Genomic DNA, 24,746 nt, shown 5'->3' with positions numbered 1-24,746 from the left:
AACTATTCTCCACTTCGCTGCCTTCAGGCCTGTGTCTGTGACTCCTCCTTTCCCAAGGCCTTTTCTGTTTAGACTCCATACTCAGCCTCCCAGTACAATGTGCCTCTCAGAGATGAAACTCTGGCTCTGCCACATCATGCCACTGGATCCATCTTTACCTCAGTGAGTCTAGGGAACGTTTTGTTTCTCAAAGGTCAAAACAGTCTACCCTAATAATATAGTAATAAAAACAGTATACCCTAAATTATAATTTCTTAGACAGTACACCTACTCCATCCAAGTACATTCGAGTTCCCTAGCTGGAAAAGAATATGTCACTTTCATCTCTCTAGAACCATCAAGGGTTCTAGAGAGTAGCACACAGGTCACAGGACAGGTTAATGTATGGCAATTTCATCATGTGTGTTCAAAAACACATTCTGTAAGTATTATCTAAAATAGACAATAAATAGTTAATAGATAATAAATAGTTTTGCTAACACCTAATCCACTTCTTACCTCATCCAAGGATCCCAACAGTTTACCCAGAGGCTTAGGAGTACTGGCACTGTCCAGGGGCGTGCTGGGCCGCGGCATGGTATTGGACATTGTTAGGGAGGGAGCTGGTAGTCCAGGAATAAAAACCTTTCCCACCTTGGAGCAACAGAGATGTGGGGAAAGTACTGGCTTTAGTGAATGCATTATACTCTTAAACAAAATGTTAAAGCAAATTAAGCACAAATTTCTTTTAATATGTCAAACTTTATGCCCACCAAACACAACTGAAAAACAAACAATATTTTGACAATTTTTCAAACTCCACCCAGCAACTGCAAGCACCTTGATTTAATTTCTCATCTGACTCCATTTCATTAAGAATAGTGGCACACTGGCACATGCCCACAATCCCAATGGTTCAGGATACTGAGGCAGGAGGCCTGCAAGTTCAAAGCCAGACCCAAGAATTTAGCAAGACCCTCTCTCTAAATAAAATATAAAAAGACTAGGGATGTGGCTCAGTGGTTAAGCACTCCTGGGTTCAATCACTGATACCCAAAAAAAGGAGGGGGTGTGGGGATAAGTGCAGGGTACTATATACATGGCATAAGTTAAGGGCGTCTGAGTGACAAACCACTCCCCTGTGCTAGGCCGGTGAGCAGGAAACTGCTTACCCCGGAGGCACAGCCCTCTGTGTGAGGCCATGTGTTGCAGTCCCAGTACTTGCTCCATAGCCCCCTCCTCAAATGGTCGCTGCAAGGACATGTGGCAAGAAATTGCATTGATGGCTGCCTGTAATCTGCTTAGCTGCTGCCTGATTACATATACATGGTAACTGCGCAGTAAAATCAGACCTGCATCCTGCTTGGTCTCCAGAGGTCTTGATTAGCGACTCCACAGCCACACTCTCCTCTACCCTGTTCCATGACCTCTTCGCTGGATGAGAGAGCCCACGCAAGCGGGGGTGAAGGGGACGAGGAAAATGTTAAGATCATCAAAAAAAAAAAAAGCCATTTGGTGTAGTACACCTGTTCCTACCTTTTAGGTGGTAAAGACAGTAAGGCCCCTAAGCTTTTAGAAGTTACATGCAGATCTTGTTAGCAAGTCTCTAAGCAGAGAGAATTGTGACACAATTACTCTCAGAGGCTAAGAAACTGGGTATGCCTTAAAAACTGAAATCTGGCCTAATTCTAACGACTCTCCAGCTCACTATTTCTGTTTTCCATCATCAAGTCTATAACATTTCTTCCCCAGAAAACATCACATATACAAAATTCTTCACTGGCCTTAAAAGAGTAAGTAGACAATCCACGCTAACCTCCCAGCATTTCAGCTACCTGTATGGCTCTCAGGAAAAATGCCACAGAAATTCAGGCTGAAAACCTGATGAGACCAAAGGAAGATGCTCAGAGTAAAATGACATTTTAACAATATAGATATTAATGTATTACTCAAAAGCTAAAAAAATAACAAAAGCTGCCAGAATAAAATCCTTAGCCTTAAAAAACAAAACTGACAATGAGAAGTAGCAAGACATAGAAGTTTTTTTCCTGAAACCCCCAGTTCACAAGATGATGGAGCAAGCACTTTCCTCATTATTCCTTCTACTAACAACCAAATAACAAATAAGCACTGCTCAAAACTCATAAAGCAATTAAATGAAGACTCTGAAGATGGAAAAAAGAAAATGGACTCAGAAGGTCCTTGTTGTCTTTGTTAACTGTTGCTGTTTAACACTTATGTAGCAGGCCTTGGACCTCAAGGGGCCTGTGGCCCAGACATGCCCACGGTCACACACAAGAAACCTTGTTTCTTTTAGTCAAGGGTTGGCAAGAGCGTGACCAAGCAGGACAGAAACAACACACTTTCCCTACTATAGGCGAACACCATGCAAAAAGATGTGTGCCTCTCCAACACTTCACCAAGAACCATGGCCTAGGCAACTGTGGCAGAGCCCTCTCATCCCCTCTGCCAGGACTTGGAGGCACCCCTCCCCCAGCATAGAGGCTAAGGGCCAGGACAGACCTACATCCCAGCTCTGCAGGGACAAGAAGGACTGTGGCAGAGCCCTCACCTTCCTTCCAGAAGGGGCACCTCTACATCTCCCCTCCTTCACTGCAGCTGTGGTGGGGGCAGGAGCCTGGGCTACCCTCCTCTCCCCACAAACAAGGAAGCACACGAGGAGGAAGAGACCCAAAACTAGAACCTCAAGGACCTGTGTGGGACAACAAAACGCCTGACAGCTGCATCACTGGAGAAGCAGAAAGGAGAACAAGTATGGAACTGAACACACATTTAAAAAAATAACATGACAATATGGGAACTGGGTCTGTAGTTCATTGGCAGAGCACTTGCCTAGCATGTGCATAGCCCTGAATTCAAAAGAAAATATTATAAAGATGTCAATTATGCCCCAAATTTATTTATATTCAACCCATACCTATCAAAATCCCAGCAGCCCCAACAAGATGGAATAGAGAGACATCTCACTCTTCTTCCAGCTAAGTACAGCTGAAAACCCTAAATGCTGTATATAAAACAAACGTAAGATCCTGAAAGGCAGAGAGAAGGCAGAAGAGCTCAAGACCTCAAGACCCAACTAATGACAGGATGATGAGTTCCCTGTATTTCTGTCCATCTCACACATCAAGCTGACACCCAAGAAGCACTAATGGGAACAGACCAAAAAAGGGGAGGGCAAGAAATCCCTGTACTCACTCATCAAAAAAGTAGCAGGGAACAGTTTAACAAGATGGAAAACTGTCACACAATAACAAACCATGAAAAAAAAAATTGTACCCAGTTGCATCAGCAAAGGCCTAGTGGACAACCTAGATACCCATCTTCAGTTGGTTTTAAACAATGCACTAATTTGGAATAACAAAAAAAAAAATACTAATCGTAGTACCACAGATTAGCAAGAATGTGAAGAAGCACTGAGGACTCATATGCTGCTGGAGCTAAGAGGGAGAGGGAGAGGTTGAAAGTCGGTACGACCTATGCTTTGGAAAACAACTTGACATCACATGGCCAAGTGAAATATCCACATACTCTTAAGACCAGGAGACACACGTATAGTTTTATTTATTTATTTATTTATTTGGTACCAGGGATTGAACCCAGGGACACTTATCTTCGGAGCACCATCCACAGCCCTTATTTTTCATTTTTGAGACAGGGTCTTGCTAAGTTGTTTAGAGCCTTGCTGAGTTGCTGAGGCTGGCTTTGAAGATATGATTTTTATTTTTTTTATTGCGGGGGGGGGGGTACTGGGGATTAAACTCAGGGGCATTCCACCACTGAACCACATCCCCAGTCCTATTTTGTATTTTATTTAGAGACAGGATCTGAATTGCTTAGTGCCTTACATTTGGTGAAGCTGGCTTTAATCTTGGGAGCCTCCTGTTTCAGCCTCCAAAGTCACTGGAATTATAGGCCTGCACCACCATGCCCAACTGAAGATACGAATTTTTTAAAGCACTGTTTATCAGTTGGGTGCACTGGCCAGCCTCAGCAACTTAGTGAGGCCCTAAGCAACCCAGCAAAATCCTACCTCAAAATAAAAATAAAAAAGGGCTGGAAATGTGGATCAGTGGTCAAGTACCTTTGGGTTCAATCCCCTATACAGAAGAAGAAAAAAAAAAGCACTATTTATCAAAGGAAATGTCAGAGGCAATGGAAACAACTTTGATAATTTTGGTATAATATTTTGGTATAATAACACGATGTAATACTAAAGAATAAAGAATGAGTGAACAACATAGATAAACCTATTAAACTAGGTTGAACAAAATAAACAAGTGTGAACAGTATGACTTCCTTTATATAAAAATTCAAAAACAAGGGAACCTAAACAAATGACTAGTGATACAAACATAATTATACAACTAATAATAAAAACAATGGAGTGATTTACCACAAAAGTCAGGATAGTGTCTACGAGTGGGGGTGGGAGGGGTTCACAATCAGAAAAGAACATGATAAAAATGTCAATTACATTGACAAGCCCAGCCCCTTGGAGGCTGAGGTGGGAGGGCTGAATTGGAGGCCAGTCTAGGCAAAGATGAGACCCCAACTTAAGAAAAACAAGGGGCTGGGGTTGTGGCTCAGTGGTAGAGTGCTCACCTGGCATGCTTGAGGCACTGAGTTCGATCCTCAGAACCACATAAATGTGAAATAAGGATATTGTATCCACTTAAAACTAAGAAATAAAATAAATATTTAAAAAAATTAACAAGACTTGTGGGTAGACAGTGGCAGGGCTCCACTTCTTAACCTCCCAGTATGTGAACGCTTATTTTATTATCCTCAACATTATACATATGTTAAAGATCATCATTTAGGGCTGGGCATGTGGTTCAAGCGGTAGCGCGCTCGCCTGGCATGCGTGCGGCCTGGGTTCAATCCTCAGCACCACATACCAACAAAGATGTTGTGTCCGCAGAGAGCTAAAAAATAAATATTAAAAATTCTCTCTCTCTCTCTCTCTCTCTCTCTCTCTCTCTCTCTCTCTCTCTCTCTCCTCTCATTCTCTCTTTTAAAAAAAATCATCATTTAAATTTGTAGAATGTATCTTATTCTGCGTATCTACATATTAATTCTTTGTTATATATATAAATCTGTATATGTATTCTGTACATCTATTTAAAAATTTTGCAGTGACCAGCCTCACCATAAACCCTCACCTGAGAAAACTGCATGGAATCAATATAATGAAACTTCACAAAACACCGGTAACCAAATTACAGGTGCCAATTTCAAAAGTAGAATTAACTAACTTTATTTTTTTCGTTAATACTCAGCCTATCTTCATTTAAGGATGCCCTGCCACTGGCTACACACAAGTCTTGTTTTTCTTGACTTGGGATCTCACCCTTGCCTAGACTGACCTCCAACTCAGCCCTCCCATCTCTGCCTCTAAGGGGCTGGGCTTACCAATGTCGTCGACATTTTTATCATGTTCTTTTCTGATTGTGAACCCCCCCTCACCCCTACTCATAGACACTATCCTGAATTTTGTGTCAGGTTCACAATGCCAATGCATCTGAGAACAGTGAGCCCCATCACTCCAAATTAGGACCAGCTTCGACTTTCAACGTAACAAAAATCTCTGCCAAATTGTGCAGGAAGGAGCACAACAAATTTTAAATAGTGGAGACAGTCCTGCTAAAAGCATCCAGTGTGCCTGTTACTCACCCGAACCACTCCTGTGTACAGCACCAGGTTTCCATTGCCTTCCAGGACCAGCACAGTGTCTATCTTCTAAAAAAGACAAATTTATTTTCTACTCTGAGCAAATTAAAAATTTTTTAGCTGAAAATTCTGATGAAGCAAAATAATTTTCAACTTCTCTAGAAATGTGCCTCCATTTACCTCCACTGGTGCTGCGTCCTTTGCATGTATGGTGGTGACGGACCCAAAGATGAGCTGAGTTTTATCATTACTTTCTTGAAACTTAACACAGCTAAATATTAAAAAGAAAAAAATAAAGAAATGGATACATGTAACAACCTGTATGAATTCTAAGACTATCATATGAATGGAAAGACAGCCTTTAAAAGTTACATGCTATAATAATTCCATTTGCCTGGCATTCCCAAATGGCAAAATTATCCATGGAGAACAAGTCTGCAGTTATTAGTGGCAACTTAGAGAGTGAGATGAAGGGTGGGGACTCAGGCATAACTACTAAGGGCGGCATAAAGGGATTCATAGGGTAATAAAGGCATTTTTTATTGTGATTGTGGGAACAGTACCACAAACCCTCACTTGAGAAAACTGCATGGAATCATAAACACATACATACACAAATGAGTTCTCTATACGATTGATGAAGTCCTAAAGAAGGGTGTGCATCCTACTGACACCAGTTTCTTGGTTTTGATCATGTAATATAGTCAAGTAGCATGTTACCTCTGGGGGGAGAAAGTGTACAGTACATAGGACCTCTCTACTATTTTGGAATTTCCTGAGACTAATAATTATTTCAAGATGAAAATACAAATAAATGGGTGAAAGATCTGAATAGATATTTCATTCAAGAAGATAAATGAGTGGCTCATAACCACACAAGAAGATACACACCGTCAGAAGGCATTAGGGAAATGCAAATTCAGCCACGTCACATCCACTAGAATGGCTGCAAACAAAGACACTGACCATCTCCAGTGTGCTCCAAGAAAAGAGATATGAACCTTCAAGTGCTGCTGGTGGGAATGTAAAATGCTGCAGCCTACTCTGAAATAACTTCGTAATTTTTAAAAAGTCAAACAAGAATTTACCATTCAACCCAATAATTCTCCTAGGTAGCTACCCAAAAACAATGAAATCATATGTGCTCACAAAGACAGAAGATTCTGAGTGCCATAATTCACAGTGGCCAAAAAGTGGAAACAAACCACATATCCATGGTGAACAGATGACCCCCCTATGATACATCTGCACGGGAGACTACTAAGGGAACAGGAATGAAGTAGTTGTAAGAGTTGCAACACAGAGGATTCAAAAGATGTGGTACAAAGTGAAAAAACTGAACACAAAACAACACGTGTGCTTGTGTAATTCTACTTACATAAAATGTCCAGAAAAGACTGATCTATGTTATAAAGGCAGAAAACCCACAGAGTGAGTGCATGAGATCTGGAATGGAAATAAGACGGTCCACAAACAGGCACAAGGGAATTGTGCTTTGGGTTTTTTTTGTTGTTTGTTTAAATATTTTTTTAGTTGTAGATGGACACAATATCTTTATTATTTTTTAATGTAGTGCTGAGGATGAAACCCAGGGCCTCAACCTACAAGGCAACCACTCTACCACTGAGCTACAACCCAAGCCCCTTGGGTTTTTTTAAATCTCTATTTTTTATTTCATTTTAAGGGAATCTTTTTATGGTGATAGAAATGTTTAAAAACAGATTGTGGTGATGATTGCATAACTGTAAATATACTAACATTCATTTAATTGTATACTTAAAACATGTTAACTTTATGATATATAAATAATACTTAAGAAAAAAGTAAGAGCTGGGGCTTTAGCTTAGTGGTAGGGCACTTGCTTCACAGGTATGAGATCCTGGGTTTGATCTTCAGCACTACATAAAAATAAATAAATAAAAATACTGTGTCCATCTACAACTAAAAAATTTTTTAAAAAGAAAGAAAAAGTAAACAAGGGGCTGATGATACAGCTCAGAGATAAAGTGCTTGCTGTGCAGAATCAAGGCCCTGAGTTTAATCCCCAGAACCAAAAAAAAAAAAGAGAGAGAGAAAGGAAATAAGGAAAAAAGAGCCTAAAAGTATTTACACAGGAAAATGGGAAACACATGCACTCACCGTAGTTGCAGCTGTGACTCCACTAAAAAACACAAGAACTTCTGTCCACACAGGTCAGATGTAATGAACACTTTTGAGGCCTGTGAATTTTTCTCTCTGCATCAGACACATTAATAGACTGTCAGCACTGGTCCAAAAATCTACCTCAGTAACTTAAAAAAAAATCTTTGAAAAAATTCTAAAAACAAATCTACAAACTACTTGGATCAAGCAATAATCTTGAAGACAAAAAACACTCATGTGAATTAAACTTCACTCTCTACATATCTGATCAACCAACATTTCCTTCTCCCAAGGAGAAATCTAATCTCTCCACCTATGCCCCTTTCAGATCCCTCACTCCATCAACTCTTTCCTCCCTCTGTATTTTCTAGGTTTTCCCTGCTTTGAGTATAGTCCTAGTGGCCTAGGTTCTCACATAAAAGTCATGCAATAAAGAAAATGGACCAATGGCCACCTGAAATCCCAGTTATTCAAGAGGCTGAGGCAGGAGGATAGAAAGTTTGAAGCTAGTCTGTACAACTTACCAAATTTAGGCCCTGTATCAAATTTAAAAATAAAACTAAAAGGCTAAGGATATAAATCAGGGGAAGAGCACCCCTGAATTTAATCCCTCAATACTACCAACAGAACAAAACCAACAAAGGATGGCTGGACATGATGGCATACACCTGTTATCCCAACAACTCAGGAGACTGAGGCAGGAGGATCACCAATTCAAAGCCAGCCTCAGCAACTTAGCAAGGCCCTAAGCAACTTTAAAAGACCCTGTTTCAAAAATAAAAAATAAGGGCTGGGGATGTTGCTCAGTGGTTAAGTGCCCCTAGGTTCAGTCCCTGGTATCAAAAAAAAAAAAAAGATAGACTAAGGACTGGGGATACAAAACACAAAAAAGAACAAAAAAGGGTGATAAACTAAATATCAGATGAAATAAAAGGACTTGTTAATTTAGTTGAATGTAAAATTGGTATTATAGTTAGGTTAGAAAATGTTCTTATTTTTTGGATAAACACCAAGATATCTAGGGGTAAAATTTCATAAAGATTAATTTTATTTAACATAGTTCAGAGAAGCCAAAAATCTCCTTAATCCTTCAGACTCCCACTAGCTCACTCTGTAGCCTCATCCCCAAATACAAACTCCCTGGAGTAGTCCACATGCCTGGGTTCGCTTTCTCAGCCCCCATTTACTTTTCTACCCTGCTTCCCCCACTACCCTCCAAGACTGAAATCTCTGGGCACGGTCACCCATGAACTCACTGCCCTCCAGGTACCTGCACTCCAAGCTTCCAGCTCCATTCTCAGGGCACACTGCACCCTAACCCTGGCATGCCTTTCCTCCTGAAGTGGGCTTTCTGTGTGTTCTACGATGTTCCCTGCTGCGGCTCCCATCTGACCTCTCTTGCTATGTCACTCTGCAGTAGTTTTGTTTCTTTTCGCCCCTAAACCCTAAGTTTCCAGGACTTCAGTCCTTAGCCCTCTTCTGGATTTTAACTGTTTGGAGGTCACAGGCCCCTGTGAGAATCTAACGACTTTAAGACTTGCTGCTTAGGAAAAGGCCCACCTGCCACACACCACACGATCACTCAACATACTGCAGAGCTGAAGAAGCCCTGCAACTGCCATGCCAGGCCCACAGGAACCACCTCCACACACTCCTTACAGTGCAATGCACCTCTCCTGCCTCAGCCACCACCACTCACGAGCCACAGCTTCCCCGTTTACTGCTATGCACTCCCTGGGTCACAGCATACAAAGTGCTTCTTGCTGTTCTCACCAAAAAGAATAGCTGAGAAAGCAATCCTTCTCCCAAGCTCCTCTTTTTTTTTTTTTATTGGTTGTTCAAAACATTACAAAGCTCATGACATATCATCTTTCATACATTTGATACAAGTGGGTTATGGATAAAAAAAAATGTGGCATTTATACACAATGGAGTATTACGCAGCACTAAAAAATGACAAAATCATGGAATTTGCAGGGAAATGGATGGCATTAGAGCAGATTATGCTAAGTGAAGCTAGCCAATCCCTAAAAAACAAATGCCAAATGTCTTCTTTGATATAAGGAGAGCAACTAAGAACAGAGCAGGGAGGAAGAGCATGAGGAAAAGATTAACATCCCAAGCTCCTCTTTCCCAGCCCTTTCCTTTCCCCTGGACAAATCAGGGTGGGAGGAGCTGTGAATCCCTGAACATGCCTTGCTCACTTCTCAACTTCTGTTCTGAGCCCAGGAAATGCCTATCCGTCTTTACAAAACCAGCCTGGGTATCTGTCCCTCCTGTGCCACCACCATTCAGTTCTCTGTCTCTCTTTCAGGGACAGAGACAGTAACCTTGTTTGTTTGTTTTGTTTGTATTATTTAGGAATAGTAACTTATTGGCCTATTAATTAGCACACGATTGGCATATGGCCAAATTTTTATGATCACTTCAATAACATTATATAAACTACTGAAACTTAGGCAGCCGTAACTTAAATATCTACATGTTAATAACTTTTACATACATAAAAGAATAATTAAAGAGAACATAAAAGGAGAGAAAGGTCACACAGAACAGAGGTCTGAGCTGTGTTTCCCAAAAACTGAGCTTACACTCAATGAAAGTGAGGGTAAAACTGAGGAAAATACTACAAAATTCCCAATTTCCTAATCTATTGAAATTAGCTATTTCTCTCTAAAATGTCAAACATCTCAAATCATTTTTACTGTTAAAAAAAAAATCAAATGACAAAATAACATTTTTATGATCACTTCAATAACATTATATAAACTACTGAAACTTAGGCAGCCGTAACTTAAATATCTACATGTTAATAACTTTTATATACAAAAAGGAAGCCTTAAGAAAAATGCCTATTTCCCACCCCACCTCTTTTGGAGGTGCTGGGAATTGAAGGCAAGACCTTGTACACACTAGACCAGCCCTCCACCACCAAGATAGATCCCCAGACCTGATGCAAGAATTTTCCAAGACTTAGAGCAATGCTTTTGTTTGAATATAAAATTACATATTCCAAACCTTATACTGGGAATTGGTTCTGTCCACAAATGATCAATGCAGAGTTCAGGAACAATTGGCTCTGTTTCTGGTGCGAGAAAGGAGCCATTAGAATTACTATTTGGAGAATGAGAAATACTGTGTCTCTTTGGAGATTGATTATGGCTTGAAAGGTTGAACCTTTGCACCCCTGAAAAAGAGTGCACTCCTAAGGCAGGAGAGTGAGCACGGCTGCAAATAAACAGAGAACAGAGAGCGTCACAATTGTGATTCAGGCTCATGTAGTACATATCTAATAACACTGCCCAAATCTCCACAGATGGTCACTCATGGCATAACCTTAATGAGAAAAGAAAAATGTTTTTTAACATTTCCATATTATAAAAAGATTTAGAACTCCTATTAAAATAATAAATACCTGTACAACTAAAAATTCAACTTCTTCCTCAGAAAATGAAAGGTCTAAATTATGTTCTCTATAGACAGATATACATATATGCATACTAACAAAACTACGTCCCAGAATCTTCACTGCTGATATGTATACCAGCAAAAATAGGTAGATATGTGTATATGTATATATGTGAGCAAAAACATATACATACTCACACATATATCTATATCACCAGATGGAGAGATAGACATGAAAATCAAAAGAAAAAAGAACTAATATAAATTAAAACCAAAGAAACCTACCACAGTATTTTTAGAATTAACATTCATTAAACTGCTGCCACATAGTGGTAGAAACAAAATAATCTTATGATGGCATAAACAGCTTCTAACCAAGAATCATCAAAGAAAAGTAACATAGTAGACTTAGGGGACTAAGTAAAGATAGCACAACAGGGATTGTGGATATTTTACCCTAAGAATATCCAAGACTTGTCAAGGGAAATTCAAAATCTTCCAAAACTAGAAAAGGAGGTATCTGTTTGTGGGACCCTCAGTTCACCTTAGGGCTGCCATATTGGAAATGGAAGGTGAACGGGAGTGCAGACTGGGCGATGAGGTCGAGCGGCTCTGGCTGTGAATGGAGGAGTAATTCTGGAAAGGTGAAGCCACAGGGGAATCGCCTTTGGAGAGGCTTCTGAGATGAGCTGTAAGGGAGCTGCTACTGGCCACGTTCTGTGGGGTTCCTCCCTGATCAGAGAACTTTAAAACAACATTCTCTTCCTAAGTCAAAACAAAGGGGCAAAAAAGAGACAATAATTAGAATAAAAAGGAAGCTTCCTTATGAGAATGCAGGACACATGTAAGTTTAACTAAAGACATAACTTCTTTTTTTTTTGGTGGAGCTGGGGATTGAATCCAGGGCCTTGTTCATGTGAGGCAAGCACTCTACCAACTGAGCTATAGCCCCAGGCCAACTCTGTTTTTCCTAAAAAGCTCAATCTATGACACAAATATGTCAGCCACAAACATATGAAGACGTTCAGTGTCATCTGTCTTCCCTATTAACGAGGGTGACATTACCTCTGGCTTGACCCTCCGCAGAGTCCACACAGAATGCACATTGTGAACAGCATCATAGGTCATGACAATGGAGGGGTCAATGTTGAGGAACACAATTTTCATTGCCTGATCTACAACATATTGCACCCGTGATGAACCAAAAAGACCTTAAATATAAAACAGAAACGAAAGTTAAGCTGGGCACGGGGTGCACACCATTAATACCTGCTATTGACTGGGTAAGCTGAGGCTACCGGATCATAAGCTTGAGGTCAGCCTAGGAACTTTGCAAGACCATATCTCAAAATAACAAATAAAGGACTGGTACAACTAAAACAAAATAAAATGTTAAATTAAATTAAAATAAAATAGAAGCAATCAAGTGTAGAACAATGGGCTTGATAAAACTGAAGTTGTGAACGGAGTTCTTAAAATTCCTAAAAGTAGGAGAAACCAAGCCAATTAAAGCACAAAACCCATTAAATACTATGTAATTAGACCTGAAATTTTAATAAGCTTACTATGGGCATCAACTTCTTTAAAAATACATCAAAGATGAAGTGCTACAAATTTCACCCTTATATACATAAAACTAAATGTTGAGGATTTCTGACTCACCATCAAATTCATTGGCTAGAAATAGAGTCCCAGACTCCTTCAACAACAAACTTATTTCTAAATTGAAATTAACTATTTGCACAGTGTCACTTCTTACTGTACATACATATATATATATATACACTTTCTTCTGTATATACCTGTCCTCTATAATAACTAATCAATCAGTGCTGAACAGTATACTACTGTTGCTGCCTTACAGGTTATACATGAAAAATGAGTGTTTTCTTACTAAGTTCAGCTTTTACGTCTCTAATACCATGGATTGGTTTCCATATCCTTATTTAACAGCTTATGTTGAAATGCTTTCCTCTCAGTTAAAATATTAAAATTTAATTATTTTATAAAATGAAAAATTTTATAAAATGAATTATTTTATAAAGAAATGATAAAAAGTCATTCATAATAATACCACTATCCTATTAATATGTTAGGGAGTTTTTCTTCTTGATTTAGTTGTTGTTGTTTTAAGAGATGGGGTCTTGCTACACTGTCCAAGCTGGCCCCAAGCTCCTGGGCTCAAATGATCATCTTTCCTCAGACTCCCAAGTAGCTGGGAGTACAGATGCACACCATTATGCTAACCTACCTCACAAGGCTTTTATAAAATCAGAATCATACTGTACTCACAGTTTTGAATCCTAGTACTCATGATATCCCACATGCCATTCCTAAGGTCATTAAATATTATTCAAAACCAGGATCAGTAATGACTATGTATCATTCAGTCAGAGATTCTAACATGTTTACTTAGGTTCTCTGTAACTTGTTATGAGTATAATATAAAAAAATCAACAAACTTTTTCTATAAAAGGCCAAAGAGTAAAATGTTTAGGCTTTTGGGCCCACATACTGTTTGCACTGCAAAATCTTTTTTACAGTTGTCTTCAAAAAGGTAAAAACTTAGCCCAGCAAGGTGTTGCACTCCTGTAATCCCAGCAACTGGGGAGGCTAAGGCAGGAGGGTCACAAGTTCAAAATCAGTTTCAGAAACTTAGCAAAGCCCTAAGTAACTCAACAAGATGCTGTCTCAAAATAAAAAATAAAACAGGCTGGGAATGAATGTAGTTCAGTGGTAAAGTGCCCCTGGGTACAATCCCCAGGACCAGAAAAATTTTTTAAAAGTAAAAACTATTCTTATATTATAAGCAGTATGAAAACAATCTGCAGACCAGATTTAGCCAATACACTCTAGTTTGCCAACCTGTAAAACAGAATATAAAAGCCCCAGTGACATTTCAGAATATATCGTTGGAATAAAGCCCTAAAACTAAAAATGTCAAAGAACATATTTTTCTGTCTTCATTATTTATGATTACCTATTATTAAAACTTATAGAATAGCATCTAGAAATAGCTGTAGAAAAAGTTCTAAATCCCACTAAACTGTTGTTTTGAATAGGGAAAGTGAAATCCTAAAATTCACATAGTACTGGCATAAGGACCTACATTTTCAGTTCATGCAAGGATCATTTGTTAACTTACTAATTATCAAGGAACAGAGTCAACTCCAGATAGGTTAATAAATACAACAGTACCATTCTTTGACTTACATGCCTTATGTTTACTAAAATAGCTACTAAACAATTGGTATCATGGTCTTCAAGTTTGTGTTAATATGAAATACCTTTATAATGAAAAAGTTACTCTTGTATCATGCTTATTCCCATCCCTCACCTAAAGTCAAAAGAGAGTCTTTATGTAAAAAAATATAAAAAAACACTTACTTCCAGATTTACACACAAGTGGAGTTATTTCATCTAGGGGATGCAGCATGCTGAACATAGTAGGTAATGGTTCTCTAGCAATAAACAAATACACAATTAATCATCAACACAAAAAGAGTATGTTTGTGCAAAAATTTTGCAATTTCCTTGCAAAGGAATATCTTCTCCAGATTACATAAGCAACTAGAAATTTACCGTCTCAAAAGGCAACCCAAACTTTACTATTTTTCTGTTTTTTCTATTTTATTCCTAGAGATCTCTCTTCTAATAGTAGTTCTACACATACAGAGAGGGGAAATCACTATAACCCAGGGAACGTCTGGCCAACAGCAGTCACTACAGAACCCAGAGAGTGAAAGACTTAAAGCCATCTTTTCATTGAGCTTTCTTGGTGGCTGTGTGACTGTAGCAGCCAAGAAAGAAACTCAGCCCTCTACACCTGTTTACAAATGGGTGTACTTAGGGGGAAAAAAAGAAGCAGTAAAACAACATCAAGTAAATAGAAGTTCACATTTGTTAAATATGACTTTAAAATAAAGGGGGAAAAGGTTTTCTTCTATCAGAACAGAAAGAAATTAAAATCTGTAAGCAATTTTCTTAAAACTCAGCAAGTGTCTGCTTTTTGCCCCACACTATGGCAGGTGCTATATGTTCTTGCCCTTCAGTGAACAACATTTAGAGAAAGACAAAGTCAGTAGACCATGAATAACCATCTACCATTTACTGGGCACTAATACACACTACTAGGTCCTATGTCAGCGTGCATAAATCCAAGAGGTAAATGACAGTATTCCTGTGGTAGACATGGAAACTAAAGATTAGAAAGCTCTAATCATTTGCCCACAGTAACACAAGGAAAAAACTGCAGAGCTAAGAACTGAGACTCATTATTAATATATCTGCTCATTCAAATTTACTTCAGGGGTGGGTGGAGCTATAGATAATTAAGTGCCAAGTAAGTAGAGCTGCTAAATGTACAATATTGACTTCAGAGAACTTTGGGGTTAGCAATTTTACCTCAAAACCAAGTGTGAACTCAGTCAAATGAATACCTGGGTGGACCTGGAGGGACCTCATGTGACGAGCTGCTTCGTTCGAACAACAATCCATATTTTGTGGGCCAAACATTTGCAACCTGTCATGCAAATGGCGGGAAAAGGCACAAGTAAGAGAACCTACTCTTTCTTTAAAAAATGTCTTTAGGAAACATGACAGAACATTGAATTTTCTTTCAATAAGAACTTTACAAAATAATATGATCACTAGCTATAATTTTTTTAAAAATGTAATTCTTGGACTGGGGATGTGGCTCAAGCGGTAGCGCGCTCGCCTAGCATGCGTGCGGCCCAGGTTCAATCCTCAGCACCACATACAAACAAAGATGTTGTGTCCGCCGAAAACAAAAAACAATTATTAAAAAATTCTCTCTCTCAAAATAAATAAATAAAAATTTAAAAGATGTAATTCTAACAAGCAACTCTTGGATAAAAACAAATCTAAGGAATAATTCAATGTGAAATTCCTACCGGTGGCTAGTATCAAAATGACAATGTGATAAAATTGTAACCACAGCACTAGGCATTAAAAATATAAGCAGCTTTGAAAAAAACCAGTCTGTCACTTGCCTTATTTAACAGAAGAAAAATTATAACTTTCATTCTGGTATCAGGGATTGAACCCAGGGGTACTTGACCATTGAGCCACATCCCCAGCTCCATTTTATTTTTTGTTTTAAGGCAGGATCTCACTAAGTTGCTTAGCGCTCAATAAGTTGCTGAGGCTGGACTCAGATTTGAGATCCTCCTGCCTCAGCCTCCCGAGTGCTGCAATTACAGGCATGCACCAACATGCCTAGCTCAAAATAGTATTTTTAATATTATTTAAACTGACAAAAACTTCTCCAAAAAAACCTTCATAATTCACTTCATTAACTTATTTCTTATGCAAAGAACAGAAAAATGGTAAGCCATTAAAGCTACTAAAACTTAAATTATTTTGACTAAAAATAGCATTCTTGATTATAAGACATAAAAGATCTCTGAAACCAATTAATTTAAGACTGCTCTCCAACAAAACACACAAAAAACTAAAACATTCAAGTTTACCTGAAATGGTAAGGAAGCTATATAATCCTTCCCTTCTATGCTATGCATGTTAATACATGAGCTCTGCAATATACAAATGCATTTCTCTACTTCATGTCTACCTGAAAAGAAAGCACACAACATTTTGAAGGGGGTTCTGCTGAAGAGTTCAACCTGATGATACAAACATTCTTATGCACAATATGAAAGTGTTAGCTTAAACCATTACCATGACTATGCATTTTGAATGAAAAAAAATGAGATAAACATTTGGAATCATCATAAGAAATAAAATTTCAAAAAGAAACTTACTGTAGGTCTTTTCAGACTTATCCTGTGATATAATGAAGTCACACCACAATGCCTAAAATCAAAACAAAATGCTTACCTAAGAAAAGTGTATCTAAATAATAATCTATTAACTAATGGAATCTAAATAATAATGAAAATACCTACCAAATACCTTTCTCTCTCCTCACCTCAAAACATATACCATAAGAAAACACAAAATTACGACTAATGATAAGTATTATAAGGAAAGATGAAACATGTTTATAATTAAATTTTATGGAAAGAGAAGACAAAAATCAAAAAATCTACTAGACAGAAGCCTTGCAGCAAAAATTCAAATCCCGACTCAGGCTATATTACAGCCTGTATCCTATACAAAGCTGAAGGTATTTACCAACTGATTCTAGACTCACATTAGAAAAAAATATTTTAAAAAACTAAGACCTTTTTTTTTTTGCGGGGGTGGGGGGTGTAACTGGGGATTGTACCCACGGGACTCTACCAGAGTCAGATCTTTTTAATTTGTTTATTCTGAGTCAGGATCTCACTATGTCATACAGGCTGGCCTCAAACTTGTGATCCTGCTGCCTCAGCTGCTGGAGTAGCTGGGATTAAGGTGTGTACCACCACACCCAGCACATCTTCCTTTCTTAAAGGACCACTGTATAAAATATCAACTAGGAAAGCCATTAAACTTTAACTGAATGCTCAACAATCCCTGAAATTATTTAATGGCATGTCTGTGTTTTTTAACTTTGCTAAAATGTACACAATATAAAATCTGCCATTTTAGCCACACAATTCAGTGGCATTAAATACAGCCACAACTGACGCAACCTCGCCACCACACATCCATAAATTTTGTTCACCCACATCAGAAACTGCTTGTTAAACAAAATATTCTCCTTCTCACCCTCACCCAGCCTCTGCTCCACCCTGCCTATGGATCTGCCTATGACTGGCACCTCATACAAGTGAACCTTCCAATATTTTCCCTTTGCGTCTGGTATATTTCATTGAGTGTAATGTTTTCAAGCTTTACCCGGGTGGTGGCATGCATCAGTTTCTCTTACCATTGTAAACTTGAGTACTATTCCCCCAGTTGCATATGCCACATTCTGTTTACCCATTCATCTATCCAGGGGTTGCATGGGTTAAGCTTGCCTTTTGGCCACTGTGAATGATGCAAGCCTCTGCTGCAGTCCCTATTTTCTTCATGCAGACACCTAGAAGTGGAACTGCTAAATCATAGGGTGATCCTGCATGTAACTTTTTGAAAAAAGATCACAAGCCATTTTCCACAGCAGCTTTTTTACCTTCCTAACAGTAATGCACAAGGATTCCAATTTCTGTTCAGTCTCAATAATACTTTTTATTATTATTTTTGCTCACACCCAACCTAATATATGTAAACTGGCACTTGTAGTTTGTTTTTTGCCTAGTGACCAGTGATACTTAACAGATTCTGATGTGCTTATTAGCCAATGGTACATCTTTAGAGTAATGTCTATTTAAGTCCTTTTGCCCATTTTTTAATTGGATTTTTTTGTTTAAATGGTAGGAGTTTTTAATAGCATTTTTATTAAATGAAAATTCACAAATAAAATACACATTGGAACTGCGCTTCAATCTCAAATGTCCAAAATCAATACTGCCCCTATTATAGCTTCAACTTTCATTCAATCCTAGCTTCTTGGTCTCTAAAAGTAACTATATTAACATCTCTTTTATCCTTGATCTCTAAGAGCTCACCAGTCCTTTTTCTAACTCCCTCAGCTTTGTCACCTATCTTCTCTTTCCTCAAGGCACCAATCTCTTTCAACAGAACTACCACAAAAAAAAAAAAAGAACTACCACAAAATAATAACCCTAACCAGCCTCACTACTCTCTAGTCAATCCTGTATATTGCCACCAAACTCATCTCTTTTTTTTAAATATTTATTTATTTTTAAGTTTTAGGTGGACACAATATCTTTATTTTACATTTATTTGGTGCTAAGAATCGAACCCAATATCTCGTGAATGCTAGGCAAGCACTCTACTACTGAGCCACAACCCCAGCCCCCTCATCTCTTCTAAAGACTACAAAACTAGTCTAAAAATCCTTGTTGGTTTAAAAAATCCATTTAAAAATCTCTTGCAGGCTCCCTTCTGCATACAGCTTAAAATCCAAATTCTTTGATTTGATAGGAGCCTAAATCTACACAGTACCCACCTGCCTCTCTCTTTACCCTCATGTGTAATTTTGAACTTAGCCTAAGTTATGTTTTCCGCAATTCTTTTTGCTGAGATTTCTTTTTGCCTAGAATCCCCTTCTTTCACCAGTTTCCAACTCAAATGTCATCTTCTTTGAAAATCCCTCCTTCAGATCTCAACGCTTTGAGTTCTCACCACACTGTGGATATACAGTTACTATACAGCCATAGCTATAGCACTTAAATTATTTGCTGATCAGCCCACCTTCTAGGCTACAAGCCTTTCAAAAGCAGAAACTGTATTCATCTATGTAGCCCCAGCACCCAGCACCATGTCTGTAACACTAAACACCAGTAGGACCAATAAAGAATGGACAGGGCTAGGGATACAGCTAAGTTAGTAGAATGTTTGCCTCCCTGGTCTGTGTTCAATTCCCAGCACCACCAAAAAAAAAAAAAAAAAAGAACAAACAATGAGTCACACATACCTGCTAATATTCCTTAACCAAATAAAAAATTATCTCTCTCCGCATTAGCAAGAAGACTAACAATACATTTTCCAGAACAAAAGGACAGAAATTCCAAATCTTATGATTACACTTAGAAGTGATGATATTAGTATAAAAGAGACTTAAGATAAAGGAGATAACTATACCTCCATGGAACCCAGCAAACAAGCAACTGTTCCTTGGAGAAATTAAGATGGGAACAATAAAGCTAAAAAAACTTTTTGAAATTCACTTTTCACATTTATACTCTGTGGGTTACATGGGAGAAAATTTACCTTTAAAAAAGATCAGTGACTTAACATTCCTGGATAGATGCTTTCACATCTGCCCTCAAATTATGGAATAATTCAGTCTGTACTTCCAAATAAATAGAACGCAATGCTCATCAAGAATAATTAATAGAAGGAGGAGGGTATAGCAGTGTCAAAGCACAAAGATTTCAGTATTTATAAATGAGGAACTTCATATCAGCCAAAGCCTCCCAGCAATGGCCCAACCTCTAATTCTAATTGTACATGGATTAAGTTTTTCTCCTAATTTTTTATTCTAAAACTTTTCAATAAGAAAAGTTAAAATAATACAGTCAATATCTGTTTCACCTAACCCAACAACCATAACATTTTCCCCTATTTGTCTATGTATGTACATTTGTGTACTCGTGGGATTGAGAGGGAGGTCAGTGACTACTTAAACACATCATGATACTTCGTCCCTACATACTACTTGTGACTTCCTAAAAATAAAAATGTTCTCCTATAAAACCACAAAATTATCATCCCTCCTAAGGGAGGAAAAAATTCTCTAATATCATCTAACATCCAGCCCCTTCTCAGTTTTCCCATTTCCCCACTCCCTTCAAAAATCTAGGAGTCAACCAGAGCTCATTTATCAGGATTCAAAAACACTGCATTTAGTGATGTTCCTTGAGTCTCTTCATTTAGAATAGTCCTCACCATTTTTCTTTCTCACAGAATGACTTTCTTAAAAAGATCAGAATGCAGGCACTTCTATATTATGGTTTTGTCTGCTAGTTTCTTCATGGTGTTTTTCTCTTTAAATTTTTTATTATGAAAAATTTCAAATATATACCAAGTAAACACAGTAAGATAATGAATCTTCCTTAGCCAGCTTCAAAAATTACCAACCTTCAGACATTCTTACCTCACCTGTACCACCAACACACTCGTCTCATGCTACTTTACAATGTGATCCTCTAGTCCTCACCTGTCTATAAACTAGAAATTAGGACTAAATATTCAGTTAAATACTGTTGGGAAGAACACCTGGAGAATGACACCACGTACCTTACTCTAGGGCACACAATGTCCCTCTTCCTGTTGTTAGCCATGCTCCAGTCCATCAGGTGGTTGAGGTGGAGATCAATAGACAACTCCAAAATAGAAGTACATTTCTTCCCTTCCATTTAGCAAGGAATCCACAGGGTGACAACCTTACTGTCATGTACGACCCTTTCATGCAACAGTGTTAGCAACCATCTACAATTTTAGCTGAACCAATTATTACACTGGAGGTTATGAAATGGTGATATTTTAATTCTATCACTTTTTCTACATGTACTTGCTGGAATTCTCCATCAACTAGAGATAGACTGCATGTCTTCCTGAAAAGACACAGCAAATGCTTAATTCCTTCCCTTTATTCACCATTTTTTTTAGAAGAGTTAAATGTAAAAGCCAACTGCAGTGGTAGTAAATTAGTTTTTTCTTTTTCTTTTACTATAAATGCCACAATTTTTATTTATTCCTTATGTTACAATCAATTATAATAATGCATTTAAAAATATTTTCATATCCTTAACAGATTTTTGTTGACAATATCAAATTGAAGTACTGAAGAATAATACTGAGCCATTGTCACTGGCAAAGGATAGAGTACAAAAAGGTGAGGATACATAAAATGAAATTTTTATTTTCCTGCTATTATGTTTACTACATGTTAAAATGCACCCACAGCTGCTGGGAACTTCATACTGTTATCATTTCTGTTAAATTTTGAAACAAAAGCTTTTTTGAAAAAACACATGTATTAAATATTTAATCAAATATTAGAATTCAAATCAACTCACCTGCTGAACAGGACTGTCAACAGTAAATGCTTTATAAACAGCCAATGCCTGGCTTTTACTTCCTTTGCTCCAAATCACCATATTTCCCGCCACATAGAGTTCCTCATCATAGTCCGCTTCATCTCCAATTTCACTGACGCCTTTCCTTAACTGCCAGCTTTCCTTTAAAATCAACACATATAAGACATGTTCAAGCACTCTTTTTGCTTTTTCAACAGCCTGGAGCAAGATTTATTTGTCTGAGGAGTTAAACTCAATACAGCCCAACTTCTCAGAGGTTTGGTGCACTAGTGAACAGAGGATAGAGTACACAGCGTGTAATATATCTTATAGGATTTTCAGAAACAAAAATTCACTCAAGAATTCTCTATATGTTTTACATTATACCCCTGTATTATTCTCCCAAAAGTAAACAAGCAAAAACTAAAGCTTCCCTAGAGATCAAAAAAGAAAATCATATCCTTGGGAGACTAAATAGACAGATTAGGTGTACACTGGGTGTGAAGAGGGCAAGTGAGGTGCACAGAGCATCACTGGGGAGTTCACACACAGTGCAAACTTCCTGCTCCACAGCTGCAAATATTCACCTTCCCTCCCTTGTCCCAGCCATAAATAAGTGGAAGAAAGAAAGGGTGCCTGTAATCCCAGTGACTCAGGACACTGAAGCAGAAGCATCACAGGTTCTAGGTCAGCCTCAGCAATTTAACAAGACCCTATTTCAAAATAAAATACAAGAAGGGCTGGGAATGTAGCTCAACTGTAAAGCACCCTTGGGTTCAAACCTCAGTACTACATAAAAAAACTTTTTTAAAGAACTACTGTACTATCTGTTTTGGGGTTTGTTTTTGTTTTTAAAGCTGCTGAACAAGACTTTATTGAGATTTGCTCCCTGGTGAGACCCTCCAGGCCAACAGAGCAGGTCTGGGGGAATCGCCTCTATTTTCTGCTTTTTTATGAGTGAGACAGGATCTTGCTAAGTTGCCCAAGGTGCTCTAGAACTCAAAATCCTCCTGCCTCAGCCTCTTGAGTAGCTGGGATTATAAATATCTTCTTATAAAACAGTTCCCTCTCCTCAGAAACATAAGTGAGGGCTGGGGTAGTGGCTCAGCAGTAGAGCACTCACCTAGCATGTGTGAGGCACTGGGTTCGATCCTCAGCGCCACATTAAATAAATAAATAGAGAGATAGATAGATAGATAGATGAATAAATAAATAAAGCTTTGTGTCCAACTACAACTAAAACAAATATTTTTTTTAAAAAAGAAACATGTAAGTGATTAACTGCAGGGACCATTTCTAATGTCTACCATTTAATCATCAAATAACACAAAATCTAGTTTCCACATATTAACAGAAATGCTTAAAAAGAAGCATAATCACAATAATGATTCTCAGTATAAAATCACAAGCTATACAGTATGTCTAAAACTAGCAGTTAAGACACTATTATTTAGTACATTGTTATTTTAGCATTGACTGAAATTACAACACCTTAGCATTTACCCTGGAAGTAGCACCTTACTCTTTTCTCAGCTGCATGGAGGTAGCCTTAAATTTCAAGATTATATTACTCAACATTTCAAAAATACACTGAGAATCTTCATGGCACCTTGTGTTTCTCGTGGATTGTAACCTCCTGAAGAGATCCCACCAAGCCAGCAGCACCATCAGAAGACCACAGCTCAGAGGCCGGCTGCAGCTGGCGAAGCTGAAGGTTCAAAGCATTAGGGTGGTGCTTGCAGTGGTCTCGACCAAAAGGAACAAATTCTTGCAAATCTCCGGCTGCAATCATTGTTGCCCTTTCTTCATAGAAGTTCGACATGGGTTCCAGATATCAACATTATTTCTGTATAGATTCAAACACATCTGGTCAGCTTTTAGAATCAAACCAGTTTATTTCTACAAAGACATGGAGGAGTTGTGGTGAAAACATGCCACTCTTACTTCCCAAACACTTCCATGTGGAGTAACAGTGGGTAAAATCTTAACACTGTATAATATATTTTATAGTACCGGTGCCAGTTCTGTCCCTGAGACAACATCCACAACAGAAATGGGTTTCATGGCATAATATTTAAGCTGTGCAACCCTCAAATGCAGAACTCGAAATACTTGATGTCAGCACTACAAAGAGCCCTTAGCATGACTGAAACAGCACTCAAGAAAAACAAAGTTTAACCGAATTTGACTTAAGATTCTCACCTGAGGTCTGTTTGGCGTCACTTTGAAATGCTGCACAAACACCTCAAAGCCTCTGTGATTTCTATACAGCTCCCCTAGAGCCACAAAGTTATTTCACTATAAATGTTATGCCTGAAATAATTATGGCATGAAATATGACATAAGTTCTTTGCTCCACGTGCTAGAAAACCAGTACTGAGAACACTAGATGTGGGACAGAACCTTAAAGGCATCTTATAAAACTTACAAGAATTTCAAACTTCAGCTGGCCTTCCTATCTTCTCAACAAAAGAACCAACATTAAAGAACTCGGGACTTTATCCAACTTTAGTCGTGCAGTTTTCTAATGTATTCTCTTAGAACCTGAGAGAAAACTGCATAATTTTTATTTGTATTGTATTAGCCCTATTTTTTACAGTATGGTATCTTTTTGTTCTGATTAGGGCAAAGTATTTAATATTTTTTACAGTAATGCAAGTTTACTTTACAAATGTGTCAACAATTTAGGCAACATAAACAGCTACAGTAAGAGGAGTAAGTTGATGTGGTGTCAATCAAAACGTCAGCACTGACGACTAGAGCAACAACTACCGCGCCAAAAAAGGACACCCCCATCCAGAACGGGGACCTGGAGCCGCGACTCCGTAGAGTGCAGAGCGCAAGGCCTTTCCCGAGTGGTGGTAGCCGCAGGCTAAGCGCCTCAGCCTCCGCACACCGGCTCCGAGCCCCGGTCCAAAGGCCCGGGCCGCACCCGGGACGCCGCACCCGGCTCGGCGAAGCCAGGCGCGCCCC

General features: G+C 38.4%; 1 protein-coding gene across 5 annotated transcripts in view; it reads right to left on the bottom strand.

The window, feature by feature from the left end:
- Anapc1 (anaphase promoting complex subunit 1) overlaps positions 1-24,746 on the bottom strand; it is an 80,155-nt gene that overhangs the window by 55,008 nt on the left and 401 nt on the right. For 3 of the 5 annotated variants that reach the window (XM_078028306.1, XM_078028305.1, XM_078028307.1), the window contains exons 2-14: positions 23,383-23,619; positions 21,774-21,935; positions 17,004-17,055; positions 16,713-16,813; positions 15,660-15,742; positions 14,608-14,681; positions 12,286-12,431; positions 11,765-11,985; positions 10,831-11,040; positions 7,810-7,905; positions 5,851-5,941; positions 5,674-5,739; positions 499-633 (exon numbers count right to left, since the gene is read on the bottom strand). In XM_078028306.1, the coding sequence (XP_077884432.1) occupies positions 499-633; positions 5,674-5,739; positions 5,851-5,941; positions 7,810-7,905; positions 10,831-11,040; positions 11,765-11,985; positions 12,286-12,431; positions 14,608-14,681; positions 15,660-15,742; positions 16,713-16,813; positions 17,004-17,055; positions 21,774-21,935; positions 23,383-23,595 (1,650 nt within the window). In that variant the 5' untranslated portion in view covers positions 23,596-23,619. Of the gene's footprint in view, positions 1-498; positions 634-5,673; positions 5,740-5,850; positions 5,942-7,809; positions 7,906-10,830; positions 11,041-11,764; positions 11,986-12,285; positions 12,432-14,607; positions 14,682-15,659; positions 15,743-16,712; positions 16,814-17,003; positions 17,056-20,991; positions 21,222-21,773; positions 21,936-23,382; positions 23,620-24,746 lie in introns of those variants that run through there. The other 2 variants (XM_078028308.1, XM_078028309.1) reach the window with 2 other exon arrangements.

Source organism: Ictidomys tridecemlineatus, chromosome 12 (genome assembly GCF_052094955.1).
Source record: "Ictidomys tridecemlineatus isolate mIctTri1 chromosome 12, mIctTri1.hap1, whole genome shotgun sequence".
Lineage (NCBI taxonomy): Eukaryota > Metazoa > Chordata > Mammalia > Rodentia > Sciuridae > Ictidomys > Ictidomys tridecemlineatus.
The sequence above is the reverse complement of the archived record's forward strand: the minus strand, read 5'-3'. Positions and strand labels throughout refer to the sequence as shown.